General features: G+C 52.7%; 1 protein-coding gene across 2 annotated transcripts in view; it reads left to right on the forward strand.

Moving 5' to 3' along the window:
* The window catches only part of UHRF1 (ubiquitin like with PHD and ring finger domains 1), a 52,857-nt gene that overhangs the window by 12,321 nt on the left and 21,700 nt on the right, over positions 1-18,836 (forward strand). For both annotated transcript variants that reach the window (XM_034944741.3, XM_034944742.3), the window contains exons 3-5: positions 7,548-7,802; positions 9,043-9,203; positions 11,061-11,276. In XM_034944741.3, the coding sequence (XP_034800632.3) occupies positions 7,548-7,802; positions 9,043-9,203; positions 11,061-11,276 (632 nt within the window). The remainder of the gene's footprint in view (positions 1-7,547; positions 7,803-9,042; positions 9,204-11,060; positions 11,277-18,836) is intronic.

Raw genomic sequence — 18,836 nt, forward strand, 5'->3', positions numbered from 1 at the left:
TGCTTGAGCCCAGGAGGTCGAGGTTGCAGTGAGCCATGGTCGTGCCACTGCACTCCAGCCTGGGCAACAGGGAGGGAGACCCTGTTTTAAGAAGAAAAAGAAAATTGATAAAGATGTAGATGATTTGAACAACACAAGTAACAGGGTTACTGTAATGACATGGATGGAATCTGAACCCAGCAAGAGAGAAAACACATTCTTCTCAGGCCACGAGGAGTGCTTAGGGAAACTGACCCCATACAAGGCAAGTCTTAAAAACTCGATTTTTATTTTTATTTGTATTTACTTATTTTGTTTATTTATTTGAGACAGTCTCGCTCTGTTGCCTAGGCTGGAGTGCAATGGTGAAATTTCGGCTCACTGCCTCCCAGGTTCAAGCTATTCTCCTGCCTTAGCCTCCTGAGTAGCTGGAATTACAGGCGTGTGCCACCACACCCAGCTAATTTTTGTATTTTTAGTAGAGATAGAGTCTCACCATGTTGGCCAGGCTGGTCTCGAACTCCTGATCTCAAGTGATCTGCCTGCCTCGGCCTCCCAAAGTGCTAGGATTACAGGTGTGAGCCACCGGACCTGGGCTTTTGTTTTTTATGTTTTCATTTATTTATTTGTTTTTGAGATGGAGTCTTGCTCTGTTGCCCGGGCTGGAGTGCAGTGGTGTGATCTCGGCTCACTGCAAACTCTGCCTCCTGGGTTCAAGCAATTCTTGTACCACAGCCTCCCCAGTAGCTGGGACTACAGGCACCTGTCACCACGCCCGGGTAATTTTTTGTGTTTTTAGTAGAGATGGGGTTTTGCCATGTTGGCCAGGCTGGTCTCGAACTCCTGACCTCAGGTGATCCATCCGCCCTCGGCCTCCCCAAGTGCTGGGATTACAGGCATGCACCACCGTGCCTGACCCTTTACAAATTTAGAACAATTACTGCCTTACTGACCATGCTTTCTCTCACCTGTGGGGTCAGAACTTAACAATAACTAAGCTTCCTCCTCCGCGCTTCGGGTTGTGCAAGCTTCCTCCTGCCTGCTTTGGGGCCTTTCTGCAATGTTCTAGAAGTGGCATCAGGAGGCTGCCCAGCCAGCTCGTGAGTTGTGTTCTGGAGTCATAGTTTTGTGCCAGCCTGGGCCAGGCCCCATCCCCACTTCCTGCCCCATTTGCCCCTGTCTACATCATTGTACTGGGAGACACTTCCTGTCCCTCCTACGTAGCCCGCGCTAAGCAGGGTGCTTCTATCCACCTCACCTTTCCGATGTGGGAAGGGCGGAAGTCATGGAGGGGCGGCCCGTCAGGCCCAGCAAGGGTGGCACAGATGCTGTCCCTAGTAACAGATGAGAGGGGACGGGCTGGGACTGCAGGCCTGGCTCCCCAAGCTGCTCCTGCGGGTCAGGGGCTGCCCATTAGCCTGGCCAGGGCCCCTCATTGGATCCCTCCTGGCCGCCCAGTCCACAGCCCTTGCCCCCCTGCCCACCCACCACCAGTTCTCATTGGCCCTGCCTCCCTGCTTAACTCTGCCGCCTTGGCTTCCCCTCCTCGGTCTGTCTCCTCCCCGACTTGTCCTCTGTCTGAGTCTGGCAGGACAGAGTCCGACCGTCTGGCCCCCTTCTGGCTCCGTCTGCTCCTCCTGCTGCCTCCTGCTGTTGAGGTCACTTGGTTCTTGGCCTGCCTGGCCCCCAGCCACCCTGCTGGCCGCCTGTTCTCCAGGCAGCCCCTCACCCAGGGCTGCACCTCCGACCTGTCCTCCGTCTTGGGTGGGGCTGGGACTGTATTTTCCATCCTCTGCAGTGGTCTGGTTTCCCTCGTGCGCTGAGGCCCCTCTGCTTGGCTGCCCTTGGCTGCCCCATGCAGCTGAGCCGTGAGTGCGGCCTGTGTGCCCCTCTCCCGCTGGCTGGAGCTCAGGATGCTCACGCCGCTCTGGCAGATATCGCTGCTGCAAACATAGGACGAGCAGCTGCCCCTCTGCGCACGTGGCCTTCGGACACATGTGAGGGCCGCTCTAGCTTGGGTGCTCACTGCGGGTGATTCCACCCTCCAGGGGACACTGGGGGATGTCTGGGGACGTTCATGACTCGGGCGCTCCTGGCGTGGAGTGGGTGGAGGCCTGGAGTGCTGATCAGCACCCTGCAGGGCCCAGGAAGGCCCCACCCCAGAGAGTGATCAGACCCCAAATGTCAGCTTTGGCAAGAGCGGTGTGCCTGGCCACAGAGGTGCTGGCCTGGATGCAGACGAGTGCCCTGTCCATCCCTCTGAGCGCCGTGTGGCTTGTCCCATGCTGCTTTCCCTGCCCCAGTGATACTGGGGGCACTGGACTTCTCTCTTTTTAAGACGGAGTCTCATTCTGTCACCCACGCTGGAGTGCAGTGGCGAGATCCCGGCTCACTGCAACCTCCACCTCCCAGGTTCAAATGATTCTGTTGCCTCAGCCTCTTGAGTATTTGGGATTACAGGCACCAACCACCATGCCTGGCTAATTTTTTAATTTATTTTTAATTTTTTTATTTTTTTGAGACGGAGTCTCGCTCTGTCGCCCAGGCTGCAGTGCAGTGGTGTGATCTCGGCTCACTGCAAGCTCCGCCTCCCGGGTTCATGCCATTCTCCTGCCTCAGCCTCCCGAGTAGCTGGGACTACAGGTGCCCGCCACCACGCCTGGCTAATTTTTTGTATTTTTAGTAGAGATGGGGTTTCACCATGTTAGCCAGGATGGTCTTGATCTCCTGACCTCGTGATCCACACTCCTCAGCCTCCCAAAGTGCTGGGATTATAGGCGTGAGCCACCATGCCCGGCCAATTTTTGTATTTTTAGTAGAGATGGGGTTTGGCGATGTTGCCCAGGCTGGTCTCGAACTCCTGGCCTCAAGTGATCTGCCCACCTCGGCCTCCCAAAATGCTGGGATTACAGAGTAAGCCACTGTGCCCAGCCCCTTTTTAAAAAAAAATTAATAAACTTTATTTTCTAGAGCAGTTCTAGGTTCACAGCAAAATTGAGCAGAAGGTACGGAGTTCCTATAGACCCCCTGCCCCAACAGGCATAGCCGCCCCCACTGTCAGCCTCCCCCACAGAGTGGTGCATTGGTTACAGTTGATGGCCCGATGGCCCTCTGTGGAGTCATCTTCATCTTTCAGAGTCCACAGTCTACATACACCAAGGCTTGCCCTTGGTGTTAAGTTTTTTTTGTTTTTTTTTTTTTGAGACAGTGTCTCACTTGTCGCCCAGGCTGGAGTGTAGTGGCGTGATGTCGGCTCACTGCAACCTCTGCCTCCCAGGTTCAAGCGATTCTCCTGCCTCAGCCTCCTGAGTAGCTGGGACTACAGGCGCGTGCCACCACGCCTGGCTAATTTTTGTATTTTTAGTAGAGACGAGGTTTCACCATGTTGGCCAGGCTGGTCTCGAACTCCTGACCTCAAGTGATCCACCCGCCTTGGCCTCCCAGAGTGTTGAGATGACGGGCGTGAGCCACTGCGCCTGGCCTGCTTCATGTTTTAAATAACGGCTTTATTATGTCCCTGCAGTTCACCCAGTTAAAGTACACAGTTCAGGTATATTCATAGTTGTGTAATCATCACTGCAGTCTATTTTAGAACATTTTGTCACCTTGAAAGGAAACCCTGAACCCTGTCCCAGCTACTACTTCCTTTTTCTGCATCTCCTCCCGCAGCCCCTGGCACCCTCAAATCCCCTTCCTGCCTCTGTGGCTTGGCCTGTCCTGGAAATTTCATAGAAATGGGATCATGCACTGCGTGGCCTTTTGTGTCTGGTGTTTCTCACTGAGTGTGACGTCCTCAAGGTGCATCCACACTGTGGCCTGGGTCACAGCCTTGCTCCTTTTCATGGCTGAGTCGTATTTTATTTTGCCTTATATTTTATTTATTTTATTTTATTTCTTAAGACAGTCTTGCTCTGTTGCCCAGGCTGGAGTGCAATGGCACAATCTCTGCTTACTGCAACCTCCGTCTCCCAGGTTCAAGCAATTCTCCTGCCTCAGCCTCTGGAGTAGCTAGGATTACAGGCACCCGCCACCACGCCCAGTTAAGTTTTGTATCTTTAGTAGAGACGGGGTTTCACCATGTTGACCAGGGTGGTCTCAAACTCCTGACTTCAGGTGATCTGCCCTCGTTGGCCTCCCAAAGTGCTGGGATGACAGGCGTGAGCCACCGCACCCGGCCTGAGTCATATTTTGACACATGGATGGCCACATTGTGTTGATCCTCTCACCTGTTTTCTTTTCTTTTCTTTCTTTCTTTTTTTCTTTCTTTTTGAGATGGAGTTTTGCTCTTTTTGCCCAGGCTGGAGTGCAGTGGTGCAGTCTCAGCTCACTGCAACCTCCACCTCCCAGGTTCAAGCAATTGTCCTTCCTCAGCCTCCCCAGTAGCTGGGATTACAGGCGCCTGCCACTATGCCCGGCTAATTTTGTATTTTTAGTAGAGACAGGTTTCACCATGTTGGCCAGGCTGGTCTTGAACTCCTGACCTCGTGATCTGCCTGCCTCGGCCTCCCAAAGTGCTGGGATTACAGGCGTGAGCCACCGCACCCGGCCTCAATCCCCTCACCTGTTGATGGACACCTGGGTTGCTTCCACTCTCAGGCTGTTGCGAGTGATGCCGTGTGAACCTGCGTGTACAGGTTGACGTGCCTCTTCCCCTCCATCTGTGCCACCTCTCCCCAAAGCCAGCTGCTCTGTGCTGGAGAGCTGGCCCTGAGCCTCCTCCTGGCTCCCGGACAGCGCCCAGCGTGTCAGAGGCACTCACTTCTAGCTGGGAGAACAGAGGGGCTGAAGCAGATATTGGTGGGCCCTCGATGTCCACGGTGGGTTTCAGAGCAGCCCTTGAAACCCTTGTAGCTGTAGGTGGGTGTGTACATGTTCAAACGGGTTTTTCTGATGCTGGTGGATCGCTTGCTTGAGCCCGGGAGTTCAAAACCAGCTTGGGCAAAGCAGCAAGACCTCATCTCTAAAAAAAATTAGCTGGGCATGGGTGATGTGTGCCTGTGGTCCCAGCCACTCAGGAGCCTGAGGCAGGAGGATTACTTGAGCCCAAGGTTCGAGGCTGCAGTGAGCTACGATTGCACCACTGCCCTCCATCCTTGGCAACAGAGTGAGATCCTTTCTAAAGAAAAAAAAAAAAAAAAGGCTGAGTGCAGTGGCTCACGCCTGTAATCCCAGCACTTTGGAAGGTCGAGGCAGGTGGATCACGAGGTCAGGAGATCGAGACCATGCTGGCTAACATGGTGAAACCCCACCTCTACTAAAAATACAAAAATTAGCCGGGCGTGGTGGCGGGTGCCTGTAATCCCCGCTACTTGGGAGGCTGAGGCAGGAGAATGGCGAACCTGGGAGGCGGAGCTTGCAGTGAGCCGAGATCGTGCCACTGCACTCCAGCCTGGGCAACAGAGCAAGTTTCCGCCTCAAAACAAAAAACAAAACAAAAAAAAACAGGCTGGGTACTGTGGTTCATGCTGTAATCCCAGCTCTTTGGGAGGCCGAGGTGGGTGGATCCCTTCAGCGTAGGAGTTCAAAACCAGCCTGGCCAACATGGCGAGACCCTGTCTCTACTAAAAATACAAAAATTAGCTGGGTGTGATGGCTCATGCCTATAGTCCCAAGCTACTCAGGAGGCTGAGGCACAAGAATCGCTGGAACCTGGGAGGTGGAGATTGCAGTGAGCTGAGATCACACCCCTACACTCCACCCTGGGCGACAGAGTGAGACTCCATCTCAAAAAAAAAAAAAAAAAAAAAAATTTTTCTGGAAAAGATGAGTCAGCCTTTATCAGGTTCTTAGGTTTATGGTGAACAAAGAAAGAAAGCCTGCAGAGAAGGGCCTTGGCCTTCACTGTGACCCCCATGCTGTTTGCATTTGAATAGCCGTCAGGCCTTGGATCCTCAAGGGCGGAAGGAGGAAGAGCTGACATTCTATGTATGTCTCTCTCCTCCCTTTTCCTAAGGATGCTCCTGAACCAGGGCATTTCTGCCTCTAGGGGACACATGGTGATGTCTGGGGGACATTGGTTGTTGTCATGACTGGTGGAGGCCAGGGCCACTGCAGTGCCTCTGCAGTGCCCAGCACGGCCCCACTGTCCAGTGCCCAGAGGGGGAGACCCAGCCCATCCCAGAGTGGTCAGCCTTAATGTCAGCCATGCTTAGGTCGAGAAACCTGTATTAATTACATGGAAACCAACCGAGTCCAATCCTGCTCGCACCAGGCACGGGATAAACTCCTGACGGGGCAGAAGTGGAAACCAGGGGGACCCCCAGCTCCTGGGATTCACCTCCTCTCTCCCTTCCCACTCAGTGTGTGGATTTTAATGCGTGCAGCCTCCTGGGACCTCAGTAGGGCACAGCATCATGGGATAAGGAGTTTCTTGGGGGCCTGTGGAATCCTTAACCAGGGGGTCTCACCCAGGGTGACTTCACACCCCCCCACCCCATACTGTATGATGTCTGGGGACATTTGTGGTGGTCACAACTACGGGGTGTTCCTGGCATGGAGTAGGTGGAGGCCAGGGATGCTGCTCAGCACCCTGCAGTGCCCAGGATGGCTCCGCCCCAGAGAATGATCCAGGACCTGGCCCGAATGTCCGCAGTGCCGGGGGAGAGGAACTTGTTGCCTTGGGGGCATCTAGATGGCAAATCATCAGGAGGGGGGGTCCTAGATGGCAAACCACCGGGAGAGGGTCCTTGTTGGGTGTTGGTGGAGTGTGGAGGGGCAGCTTCTGACAAAATGCCTCGGCTTCTCCATCCCCCAGATACAGCTCAGGTGATGAGCTCCTCCTTGCATACCTGCTGAGTCAGGTGACCCGAGGGGCAGGCTGTGGAGCCGGGCCCCAGGGGATGAGCGCATCAGGATAAGAGCGCATCAGGATAAAAGTGCATCAGGATAAAAGCGCACAAAGGGCGGGTGGAGCTGAGGGTCAGAGGAGGTGCCCTGGCAGGCGAGATTGGCGCTGGAGCCTTACCCAGGAAGCTCATAGGAAGCTCATGGATGCTGGCATGTGCCTCTTGCCGTTCAGGTGGGACAGGGTCTCTCTGTCTCGACACTGGACAGTGGGACCGTCCTGGGCACTGCAGGGTGCCGAGCAGCGTTCCTGGCCTCCATCCACTCCATGCTAGGAGCTTCTCCCAGTGGCGACAACCACAAATGTCCCAGACGTGGCCCAGCGTCCCCCGGGGTCTGAATCATGTTTGGTTGAGAAGCAGTGACAGAGGTGACACATGTTCACTGTCACAAAAGCTGCCGTAAGCACGAAGTATTAGGAAAAACTCCCAAGACCCCCATGTGTGCGTGGTGCCCCGTGATGATGTTTTGTGCTTCTGGGTGCTTCCTGCATGCAGTGCCAAAAGCCCTCGCTAGAGGGGCCTGAGGCCCTGAGGGAAGGGACTGGGGTGCCGCTTGTGAGCGGGACAGCCCCCTGGCATGGCCCAGGTATCATGGCTCTTTACTCTGATGCAGATTGCCCCCCCACGAGGGCTTGGACACAGTGTTTGGTTCACCACTGGTGCCCACAGATGCCCACTTGGCATTTGGTGGCTAAACAGCATCTGCCTCTGGTGTCCCTGCAGATGGAGGACGGCCATACCCTCTTCGACTACGAGGTCCGCCTGAATGACACCATCCAGCTCCTGGTCCGCCAGAGCCTCGTGCTCCCCCACAGCGCCAAGGAGCGGGACTCCGAGCTCTCCGACACCGACTCCGGCTGCTGCCTGGGCCAGAGTGAGTCAGACAAGTCCTCCACCCACGGTGAGGCGGCCGCCGAGACTGACAGCAGGCCAGCTGACGAGGACATGTGGGATGAGACGGAGTTGGGGCTGTACAAGGTGAGCCTCCTCTCCGCAGCTGCTCTGGGGTTGGACGTTCTCCCTGCCATTCTGGTCTTTGCATACCCAGGGCTCACAGGAGGGGCTTCCCACGCCCCTCTCTAGCTCTGGCTGGGCAGAAATGGCCAAGGGGTGGTTTCCTGCACGTTCCTTGAGCGGAACATGGTACCCTGGGATTCCTTTGTGGACCTCTAGAGCAGAGTCCTGTGTGGGGGCCTGCAGGTGTCTTCTCCGTGAAGCTTGCAGTGGCTGTGACGTTTCTGAACTTGCTGCCACCATGTAAGATCAGGAAATGTCACAGAGAGATCTGGGTTTCCAGCTCTTTTCTTTTTTTATTTGTTTCTTGGCAGGGTCTCACTTTGTTGCCCAGCCTGGGGTGCAGTCGTGTGATCACAGCTCACTGCAGCCTCGAACTCCTGGGCTCAAGTGATCCTCCCACCTCAGCCTCCTGAGTAGCTGACGTTATGGGCATGTGCCACCACGCCCAGCTAATTTTATTTTATTTTATTACTTTTTTAATACATGGTCTCATTCTGTCGCCCAGGCTGGAGTACAGTGGTGCCATCTCGGCTCACTGCAACCTCCACCTCCTGGGTTCAAGCAATTCTCGTGCCTCAGCCTCCTGAGTAGCTGGGATTACAGGCATGTGCCACCACACCTGGCTAATTTTTGTATTTTTTGTAGAGACGGGATTTCGCCATGTTGGCCAGGCTAGTCTTGAACTCCTGGCCTCAAGTGATCCTCCCACCGCAGCCTCCCAAAGTGCTGGAATTATAGGTGTGAGCCACCGCACCCAGTCTGTTTTATTTTTTAGTAGACACAGCGTCTTACCATGTTGCCCAGGCTAGTCTTGAATTCCGGGGCTCAAGCAATCCACCTGCCTCAGCCTCCCAAAGTGCTGGTATTCCAGGTGTGAGCCACGACGCCCTGCCTGGATTTCCAGCTTCTCTTGACAAATGGGCAGCTCTGGTCTCTCAGGGCCTCCCAGCAGCTGTGGCTGAAGCAGAGCCGCAGGGGCCTTTGTTAAGACAGTCCATGCCCCCTGGCCCCGCATCCCCGTCACCCCTGCCGGGGCTGGTTTCTCATGGTCAGCGGTTCCCAGCCAGGGAGGAGAAACCTCGCTGTGGGCATTCGAGTTTGCGCCCTGGTTCCAGAGCATCCCAGTGTCCGAGAACCAAGGTGGTCTCCCGTCAGTTTTCCTCACCCCGTTGGGATGCCAGAGTTCCCTCATTCCTCACAGGTCAATGAGTACGTCGATGCTCGGGACACGAACATGGGGGCGTGGTTTGAGGCCCAGGTGGTCAGGGTGACGCGGAAGGCCCCCTCCCGGGACGAGCCCTGCAGCTCCACGTCCAGGCCGGCGCTGGAGGAGGACGTCATTTACCACGTGAAATATGACGAGTGAGTCACGGCAGGTGGGCGGGCCTGGGTATTCAGGCTCTGTGACGCGCATCCTTGGCTGCGGGTGTTCAGGCCAGAGCTTGGCACTGTCTCGAGATGGTGATCAGGATCTGGGGCCCCACCCTCGAATTCCTAACAGCATACGAGGCTGCCCACTCGGGGACTAGCCTGGGGACCCGAAGCTGGCTGCCCCCTCCTGTGTCTCCGCGGAGGGTTCTGCTCGATCAGTGGCTGAAACTGCCACCGCATCAGTTTTTCTGTTTTATTCCATCTTCCGGGTTTGTCATCTCTCCCTCATCCCCACCCCTAACGTCAGTCTCCAGTCTTTGCACAAGTGTTTACTGGGCACTTCCTACCTGCCAAGTACGGGGTCCACACACCAGTGGACACAGATGGTGGCTGCGTCTGTCCGTGCTGCCATTGTGAGATTTCACAGACGGTGTGGCTTAAACACGGACATTGGTTGACTTGCTCACTGCAACCTCTGCCTCCTGGATTCAAGCGATTCTCCTGCCTCAGCCTCCTGAGTAGCTGGGACTACAGGTGCCCGCCACCACACCCAGCTAATGTTTGTATTTTTATTTTATTTTATTTTTATTTTATTTTTTCGAGACAGAGTCTTACTCTGTCACTCAGGCTAGAGTGCAATGGCGTGGTCTCAGCTCACTGCAACCTCCGCCTCCCAGGTTCAAGCGATTCTCCTGCCTCAGCCTCCCAAGTAGCTGGGATTACAGGTGTGTGGCCACCACGCCTGGCTAATTTTTGTATTTTCAGAAGAGATGGGGTTTCACTATGTAGGTGAGGCTGGTCTCAAACTTCTGACCTCGTGTTCCGCCCGCCTCAGCCTCCCAGAGTGTTGGGATTACAGGTGTGAGCCACCGTGCCCAGCTTATTTTATTTTTTTGAGACAGTCTCACTCTGTCCCCCAGGCTGGAGTGCAATGGTGTGATCTCGGCTCATTGCACCCTCCATCTCCCGGGTTCAAACGATTCTCCTGCCTCGGCCTCCCAAGTGGCTGGGACTACAGGCGTGCGCCCAGCTAATTTTTGTTTTTGTTTTGTTTTTGAGACAGAGTTTCACTCTTGTTGCCCAGGCTGGCGTCAATGGCGCGATCTCGGCTCACCGCAACCTCTGCCTCCCGGGTTCAAGCAATTCTGCCTCAGCCTCCCGAGTAGCTGGGATTACAGGCATGTGCCACCACGCCTGGCTAATTTTGTATTTTTGGTAGAGATGGGGTTTCTCCATGTTGGCTGGTCTCCAACTTCTGACCTCAGATGATCTGCCTGCCTCAGCCTCCCAAAGTGCTGGGATTACAGGCATGAGCCACCGTGCCCAGCCATGCCTGGCTAATTTTTGTATTTTTAGTAGAGGCAGGGTTTCACCGTGTTGGTCAGGCTGGTCTTGAACTCCTGACCTCAGGTGATCTTCCCGCCTCGGCCTCCCAAAGTGCTGGGATTACAGGCGTGGGCCACCTTGCCCGGCCTCTCCTCTTGTTCTAAAGACACCAGTCCTGTTGGATTGGGGCCCACCCTACTGCAGTGTGATCTCATCTTAATATGATTTCATCTGCAGAGGTTCTATCTACAAAGACCCTGTTTCCAAAAACAATCCTATTCGTGGGTACTGGGGATCAGCCTTTGAACATCTCTTTTTGCAGGGGACACGGGCAACCCATAACAATTTTGTACCTGGAATGTGCCTTAATATACCTGCGTGTTCTCAACACCAGCAAATAAACCTGTTGGGAGGGGCCTCTGCACACTGTCGGGAGGGGCCGTCTCCACCTCGGCTCGTTTCCCATTGAGGGAACGAGGCTTGGTCTTAGCACGGGGTCTAAGGCCCGGGCTTTCCTCCCAGCTACCCGGAGAACGGCGTGGTCCAGATGAACTCCAGGGACGTCCGAGCGCGCGCCCGCACCATCATCAAGTGGCAGGACCTGGAGGTGGGCCAGGTGGTCATGCTCAACTACAACCCCGACAACCCCAAGGAGCGGGGCTTCTGGTACGACGCGGAGATCTCCAGGAAGCGCGAGACCAGGACGGCGCGGGAACTCTACGCCAACGTGGTGCTGGGGTGAGCCTCGCGTCCTGGGGCGAGTCCTTCCTCTCTCCTTTCCTCCCCTCCCGGGGCCCCCGGACTGGCTTTGAAGCCGTCCAGCCAGCGCTGTGTGTGCGAGGGCCTTAGTCTCCGGCCTGGCCTTCCTGCCTCCCCTCTGGGGTCTGCTCCTGCTCACTGCTGAGCATCTTTCTAAGACCGACCACCTTGTGCCCCTGAGTGCCTCTGCCCAGGGAACTGTCTCTGACCCCCAGGCCCTGACAGGCAGAGTTGTCAAGCTTCCTTTTTCTCGTGGTGTTTTTTTTATCGCTCTGTTGCCCAGGCTGGAGTGCAGTGGTGCGATCTCGGCTCTCTGCAAGCTCTGCCTCCTGGGTTCACGCCATTCTCCTGCCTCAGCCTCCCGAGTAGCTGGGACTACAGGCGTCTACCACCACACCTGGCTAATTTTTTTGTATTTTTAGTAGAGACGGGGTTTCACTGTTAACCAGGATGGTCTCGATCTCCTGACCTCGTGATCTGCCTGCCTCGGCCTCCCAAAGTGCTGCGATTACAGGCAGTGAGCCACCGCGCCTGGCCTCAAGCTTTCTTTTTCTCTCTTGTTTGTTTCAAATTTGGTGAATAGGTCCCATTCACAGGGTCAAAATAGAAAGCACCCAAGACCACACATGAAGCTTCTCCCTCCTCTGCCTGGTCACCCAGTTCCCCTTTTTGGCGACATCACTGTTACCAACTTTCCAGGGACATTCTGTTCATAAACATACACGCCAAACCACACCGCTTAGGAGTTGGCAAACTGCAGTCCACAGGCCTGCTGTGGTCCGCTGCCTGCTTTGACAAATAGTTTTATTGGGACGTGGTCACACCCATTTTTATCTTATTACCTGTGGTTGCTTTTGTGTTATAAGAGCAGAGTTGTGTAGTTGCAACAGAGACTATGCGGCCTACAAAGCTGAAAATCCTTCCTATCTGGCCCTTTGCAGAAGCATTTTGCGAAGCCTGTTCTTTCTCCCTTGCCTGTGTGTGTGTGTGTGTGTGTGTGTGTGTGTGTGATAAAATGTATGTAACAGAAAATTTACCTTTTTTTTTTTTAAAAGACAGAGTCTCCCTCTGTCGCCCAGGCTGGGATATAGTGGCATGATCTTGGCTCACTGCAGCCTCCGCCTTCCAGGTTCAGGTGATTCTCCTGCCTCAGCCTCCCAAGTAGCTGGGATTACAGGTGCCCGCCACCATGTCTGGCTAATTTTTGTATATATATATTTTTTTAGTAGAGTCTGGGTTTCACCATGTTGGCCAGGCTGGTCTCGAACTCCTGACCTCAAGTGATTCGCCCGCCTCAGCCTCCCACAGTGCTGAGATTACAGGCATGAGCCACTGCACCCGGCCGAAAATTTACCATTGGAACCATGTTTAAGCGCACAGTTCGGTGGCATTAAACGCATTTACGTTGTTACGCAGCCATCTCCAGCACTTTGTCCTCTTCCCAAACTGAAACTCTGACTCCACGAAACACTCACTCCCCAGCCCCTGTGCATCCTACTTTCCATTTCTGTGAATCTGACAACTCGGGGGACCTCCTAGGAATGGGATCACACAGGATTTGTCCTTTGCATCTGTTCACTGACGTCACTGAGTGTGATGTCCTTGAGGTGCATCAGGCTGTAGCCTGGTCGGAATTTCCCTCCTTTTTGTGGCCGAGTGATAGTACATGACGTGTTGTCTATAAACACGAGCATCTTGGCAACGGCGTTCCAAGTACAGGTACAGCAAGCGCGCAGAGGTCCTGGGCTGGGACATTTATGGTGCATCTGTGGCCCGGTAGGGAGGTCAGTGAGCTGCGGGTGATGGAGGGGAGTGGCTGGGGCTGTGGGAGCCTCCTCACTGAGTCTGGGCCTTAAGCGCGTGGCTCAGGTGTGGTGTGGAATTGGTCTTTATTCACTGCTAGGGACAGTTCTGAATCTGAGATTTTCTGAGAAACTATCTGGATTGTTAAATGGAATCTGATTTTTAAATGCTGGTGACTAACTTTTTTTTTTTGAGACAGAGTCTCGCTCTGTCACCCAGGCTGGAATGCAGTGGCAGGATCTGTGCTTACTGCAACCTCCACTTCCCGGGTTCAAGGGATCCTCCTGCCTCAGCCTCCTGAGTAGCTGGGACTACAGGTGCCCACCACCAGCTAATTTTTGTATTTTTAGTGGAGACAGAGTTTCACCATGCTGCCCAGGCTGGTCTTGAACTCCTGACCTCAGGTGATCCACCCACCTCAGCCCCTCAAAGTGCTGGGATTACAGGCGTGAGCCACCGCACCCAGCCTATCTGGTTTTACAAAGGGCAGTTCCCCTGCACACACTCCCTTGCCTGCCGCCATGTAAGATGTGCCTGTGCTCGTTCACCTTCCACCATGATTGTGAGGCCTCCCCAGCCATGCGGAACTGTGAGTCCATTAAACCTCTTTCCTTTCTAAATTACCCAGTCTTTATTATTTAGTATGTCTTTATTAGCAACAATGAGAACAGACTCATACAACCCCTTCCAAGCTCTCGTGGTGGCTGATATAATCCACTACTTTGCGGTTGAAGGATGGGGGCTTCATTTTTTTTTTTTTAACTTGGTTGCTGGAGGCCGCCTGCAGTTCCCAGGGCCCACCTGCAGTTCCTTGCCCCATGGGCTTCTCTGATGTGGCTACTGATGTCAAGCTAGCAAGGGAGGTCTTCAGCTAGTCGGCTAGTAAGATATAAAGCATTGTGTGATGTGTCATCGTCCCAGGAGTGACAGTCCGTCAGCTCTGCTGTATTTTACGGGTTAGGTTTAAGTCACAGCCCTGTCCATACTTTTATGGAGAGAAACGCCTACAAATGCGTGGTTACCAGGAGGTGGGGATTGTGGGGCCACCTTAGGCTCCATCCGCACCAGTTATACACCAGCTGCTGCCCGTTTACCCTGAGACAGATAACCTGCCCAGCCAGCACCCACGGGCTTCCTCCACCTCAGTCCCTCCCCTCGCAGAAGAAAACTGCATTTCTGCACATTGACTGTCACAAGGCAGGGGCGTCACCAGGCAGGGGAACGAAGACCTGGCTGACCACACCTTGGGGTGTTTGGGTTCTTCGATTTATTCACGCTTGTGTCCCGAGCCCTCTGGGGATGCAGGAGGCACAGCGGGAAAGGGAGCAAGTGCTCGGTCCAGGCGGCCTTGGGGCAGACACTGTCCCTTGCCAGCCCCATGGGAACTTCCAGGGACGCAGTGAGAGGGTCACGCTGAGCCGAGTCGTGCCTTGCAGTGAGTTTGTGATGTGTGCCCATCGTTAGCACCTTCGACTTTTATCATCTGCTGAGTCAGGCATCATACAAGATGAGACAGAGAAACGCGGTTGCAGTCCCTGTCTTAGGAGGCACCCAGCCTGGTGTGGGAGACAGATCTGCAGATGACAGACCAGGGAGATGCGTGCTCTGAGACAACACGCGAGGATGGGTGGCAGAGATGGCCGAGTGGGCTCTGAGATTGGGAGGCTCAGATAGGTGGCTGAGCCCCAGGTCCTGCTCTGGGCAGTGCTAGGAGTTACCAGCCTTTGCCAGGGCTGACTTCTAAATGCAAGCCCTCTACACTGGTGTCTCTGCAGTGTGGGGGTCAATTCATTCGTCATTCATTTTCATTAAATTTTACCTTGCATTGTAGATTCATATGCAGTTATAATGTAGAGATGGCTAGGCGCAGTGGCTCACGCCTGTTGTCCCAGCACTTTGGGAGGCTGAGGTGGGAGGATCGCTTGAGCCTGGGAGGTCGAGGCTGCAATGAGCTGTGATCACACCACTGCCCTCCAGCCTAGGCAACAGCAAGAGAGTCTGCAAAAAAAAAAAAAAGTGAAAAGAAAAAAAAAAAGGCTGTGTACCCTTTATTCAGTTTCCCCCAGTGGTAACATCTTATATTAATAAACTATACTGTGTTATCACAACTGGAATATTGACATTGATACAGTCAAGAGTGAGTTTCCTCCTCACAAAATCCTTCTCGTTACCCCTTTTATAGCCAAACCCACCTCCCCATCCCCACCTGGTCCCTGACCCCCGGCAAGCAGTAATTTTTTTGTTGTTGGAGACGGAGTCTTGCTCTCTTTTGTTCTCCATTCATACAATTTTGTAATTTCAAGGATTTTACAATTGCAACTTTGTAATAAGGATTCCCGTTATATAAATGGAATCACACAGTACGTAACCTTTTGGGATTGATTCTTTTTTTCCCCGACTCTCCATAATTACAGATTAATTGAAGTTCCCGCATATCAGTAGCTCATTCCTTTTCATCCCTGAGTAGTATTCTGTGGTATAGATGGGCCACTGTTTTTTTTTTTAACGACCCATTGGATATCTGAGCTGTTTCCAGGATTTTTTGCTGTTTAAGATTTGTTTATTTTTTTGAGACAGAGTCTTGCTCTGTTTCCCAGGCTGGAGTGCGGTGATGTGATCTCGGCTCACTGCAACCTCCGCCTCCTGGATTCAAACGATGCTCCTGCCTCAGCCTCTGGAGTAGCTGGGATTACAGGTGCGTATGCCAGCACACCCAGCTTATTTTTGTATTTTTAGTAGAGGTCGGGTTTCTCCATGTTGGCCGGGCTGATCTTGAACTCCTGACCTCAGGTGATCCGCCCGCCTTGGCCTCCCAAAGTGTTAGGATTACAGGCGTGAGCCACTTCGCCCGGCCAGTTTAGGATTTATTTGACTAAGTTAATAAGAAACAGTGGTCTGCAATTCTCTTGTTCTGTATGGTCTTTGTTGGTTTGGTCAATACCAGCCTTATAATGTGAGCTGGGAAATGTTTATTCCTTTTTCTGTTTTCTGGAAGAGATTGTGTAAAATATACGTTAATTCTTCTTTAAAGGTTTGATAGAATTCTTTAACGAGACCATAGGCTGGGTGCAGTGGCCGATGCCTGTAATTTCAGCACTTGGAGAGGCGGAGGTGGGCAGATCACTTGAGGTTAGGAGTTTGAGAGCAGCCTGGCCAACATGGTGTGAAATCCCCGTCTCTACTAAAAATACAAAAATTAGCTGGGCTTGGTGGTGTGCACCTGCAGCCCCAGCTACTTGGGAGGCTGAGGCAGGAGAATCGTTTGAACCTGGGAGGTGGAGGTTGCAGTGAGCTATGATCATGCCATTGCACTCCAGCCTGGATGACGGAGCAAGATTCCGTCTCGGTGGGGTTGGGGAGGAAGGGAAGCTTTACTGAGGCCATGGAGATCTGGAGATGTCTTCTGGGGGAACTTTTATGAATTGAATTTCTTCTTTGCTTATGTGACTGGACTATCTGTTTCATCATGTTTGAGCTTAAGTACTTTCTGGGTTTTGGGGAATTAGCCGGTTTCTCTGAGCATAAAGTCATTTGTATTATTTCCTTATTCTCTGATGCCAGAAGGATCTAGTGAGATCCCTGTTTTATTCTTGGTGTTGGTAATTTATATGTTTTCTCTTTATTTTTGTCAGTCTTTGCCAATTTTATTTTTGAGGATCTTAGACCTTTCCCTTCCTTCTCATTTATTTGTACAGCAAGAATAAAACAGTTTTTGTTTGTTTGTTTGTTTGTTTGTTTTGAGACAAGATCTCACTCTGTCACCCATGCTGGAGTGCAGTGGCGTGATCTCAGCTCACTGCAACCCCAAGATCCCGGGTTCAAGCGATCCTGACCTCAGGTGATCCACTCTTCTCGGCCTCTCAAAGTGCTGGGACTACAGGCATGAGCCACTGCACCTGGCATAAGAAAGTTTTGTTTTGGTCAGGTTTTTTTTTTTTTTGAGATAAGGTCTTGCTCTGTTGCCCAGGCTAGAGTGCAATGGCAAGCTCTCAGTTCACTGTAGCCCCAACCTCCTGGGCTCAAGCAATCCTCCCACCTCAGCCTCCCACGTAGCTGGGACCATAGGTGTGCACCACCATGCCTGACTAATTTTTTTTTTGTTTTTTGATGAGACAAAGTCTCGCTCTGTCACCCATGGTGGAGTGCAGTGGCATGATCCTGGCTCACTGCAACCTCCACCTCCCGGGTTCAAGCGATTCTCCTGCTTTAGCCTCCCGAGTAGCTGGGATTACAGGCGTGCTCCACTGCACCTGGCTCATTTTTTTTTGTATTTTCAGTAGAGACGGGGTTTCACCATGTTGGCCAGGCTGGTCTTGAACTCCTGACCTTAGATAATCCACCCGCCTCAGCCTCCCAAAGTGCTAGGATTACAGGCATGAGCCACTGCACCCGGCCATTTTTTTTTTTTTTTTTTTTTTAAATTTTCGGTAGCAATGGGGGTCTGGCTAGATTGGTCTCGAACTTTTGAGATCAAGTGATACTCCTGCCTCAGCCTCCCAAAAGGTGCTGGGATTATAGGTATGAGCCACTATACCCAGTCTTAGAATATGTTTTTCCTTCTTTTTTTTTTTTGAGATGGAGTCTTGCTGTTTGCTGTCTCACCTCGGCTAGAGTGCAGTGGTGCAATCATAGCTCACTGCAGCCTTGAACTCCTGGGCTGAAGCAATTCTCCTGCCTTAGCCTCCTTTTCCTTAACACTTAGTTTGTTGAGGAATCCTGGTCATTTGTCCCAGGAGTTCCAAATGGCTCTATCCAGACTGTAGAGATGACCAGGAGATGTCACTTGCTGTGTGCGTCTGTGCTACCTGTGAGCTGGTAGGTCAATGTGTTCCCACACTGTCCCATAGCCAAGAGCCACCTGTGCTGTGCTTGAAATGTGGCCAGGAGGAACTGGAATGTACTGTGAGTGTAAAATACACATGGGCTGCCGGGCGCAGTGGCTCATGCCTGTAATCCCAGCACTTTGGGGGGCCGAGGTGGGCGGATCACAAGGTCAGGAGATCGAGACCATCCTGGTTAACACGGTGAAACCCCGTCTCTACTAAAAATACAAAAAATTAGCCAGGCGTGGTGGCGGGTGCCTGTAGTGCCAGCTACTCAGGAGGCTGAGGCAGGAGAATGGCGTGAACCCGGGAGGCGGAGCTTGCAGTGAGCCGAGATCGTGCCACTGCACTCCAGCCTGGGCGACAGAGCGAGACTGTCTCAAAAAAAAAAAAAAAAAAAATACACATGGGCTTTCAGAGACCTGGTACAAAAGAAGAATGTAAAGTAGCTCATTAATAACTTTTTCATATTCATTCCATGTTGAAATAATCTTTTGTCTACACTGGGTTCTATGGAACATATTCCAATTACTTCCACCTATGTTTACCTCTCAAACCTGCTTATTAGGAAATTTAGAATTACACACACAGCGTGTGTTCAAGTGCTGTTTCCTTCGGACATTGTTGATGGAGATGTCGGATTATTGATCTCGGGGGATCAGTTTCACTCACAGGAGTTCTCGTATTTTGATGTAGGCCATTGGATCAAACGTTGCCTTTATGATTTTTGGTTTTTTTTTTTTTTTTGAGATGGAGTCTTGCTCTGTCGCCCATGCTGGAGTGCAGTGGCGTGATCATCTCAGCTCCACAACCTCCATTTCCCAGGTTCAAGCTATTCTCCTGACTCAGCCTCCCGAGTAGCTGGGATTACAGGCACGGGCCACCATGCTCAGCTAATTCTTGTATTCTTAGT

Source organism: Pan paniscus, chromosome 20 (assembly GCF_029289425.2).
Source record: "Pan paniscus chromosome 20, NHGRI_mPanPan1-v2.0_pri, whole genome shotgun sequence".
Taxonomy (NCBI): domain Eukaryota; kingdom Metazoa; phylum Chordata; class Mammalia; order Primates; family Hominidae; genus Pan; species Pan paniscus.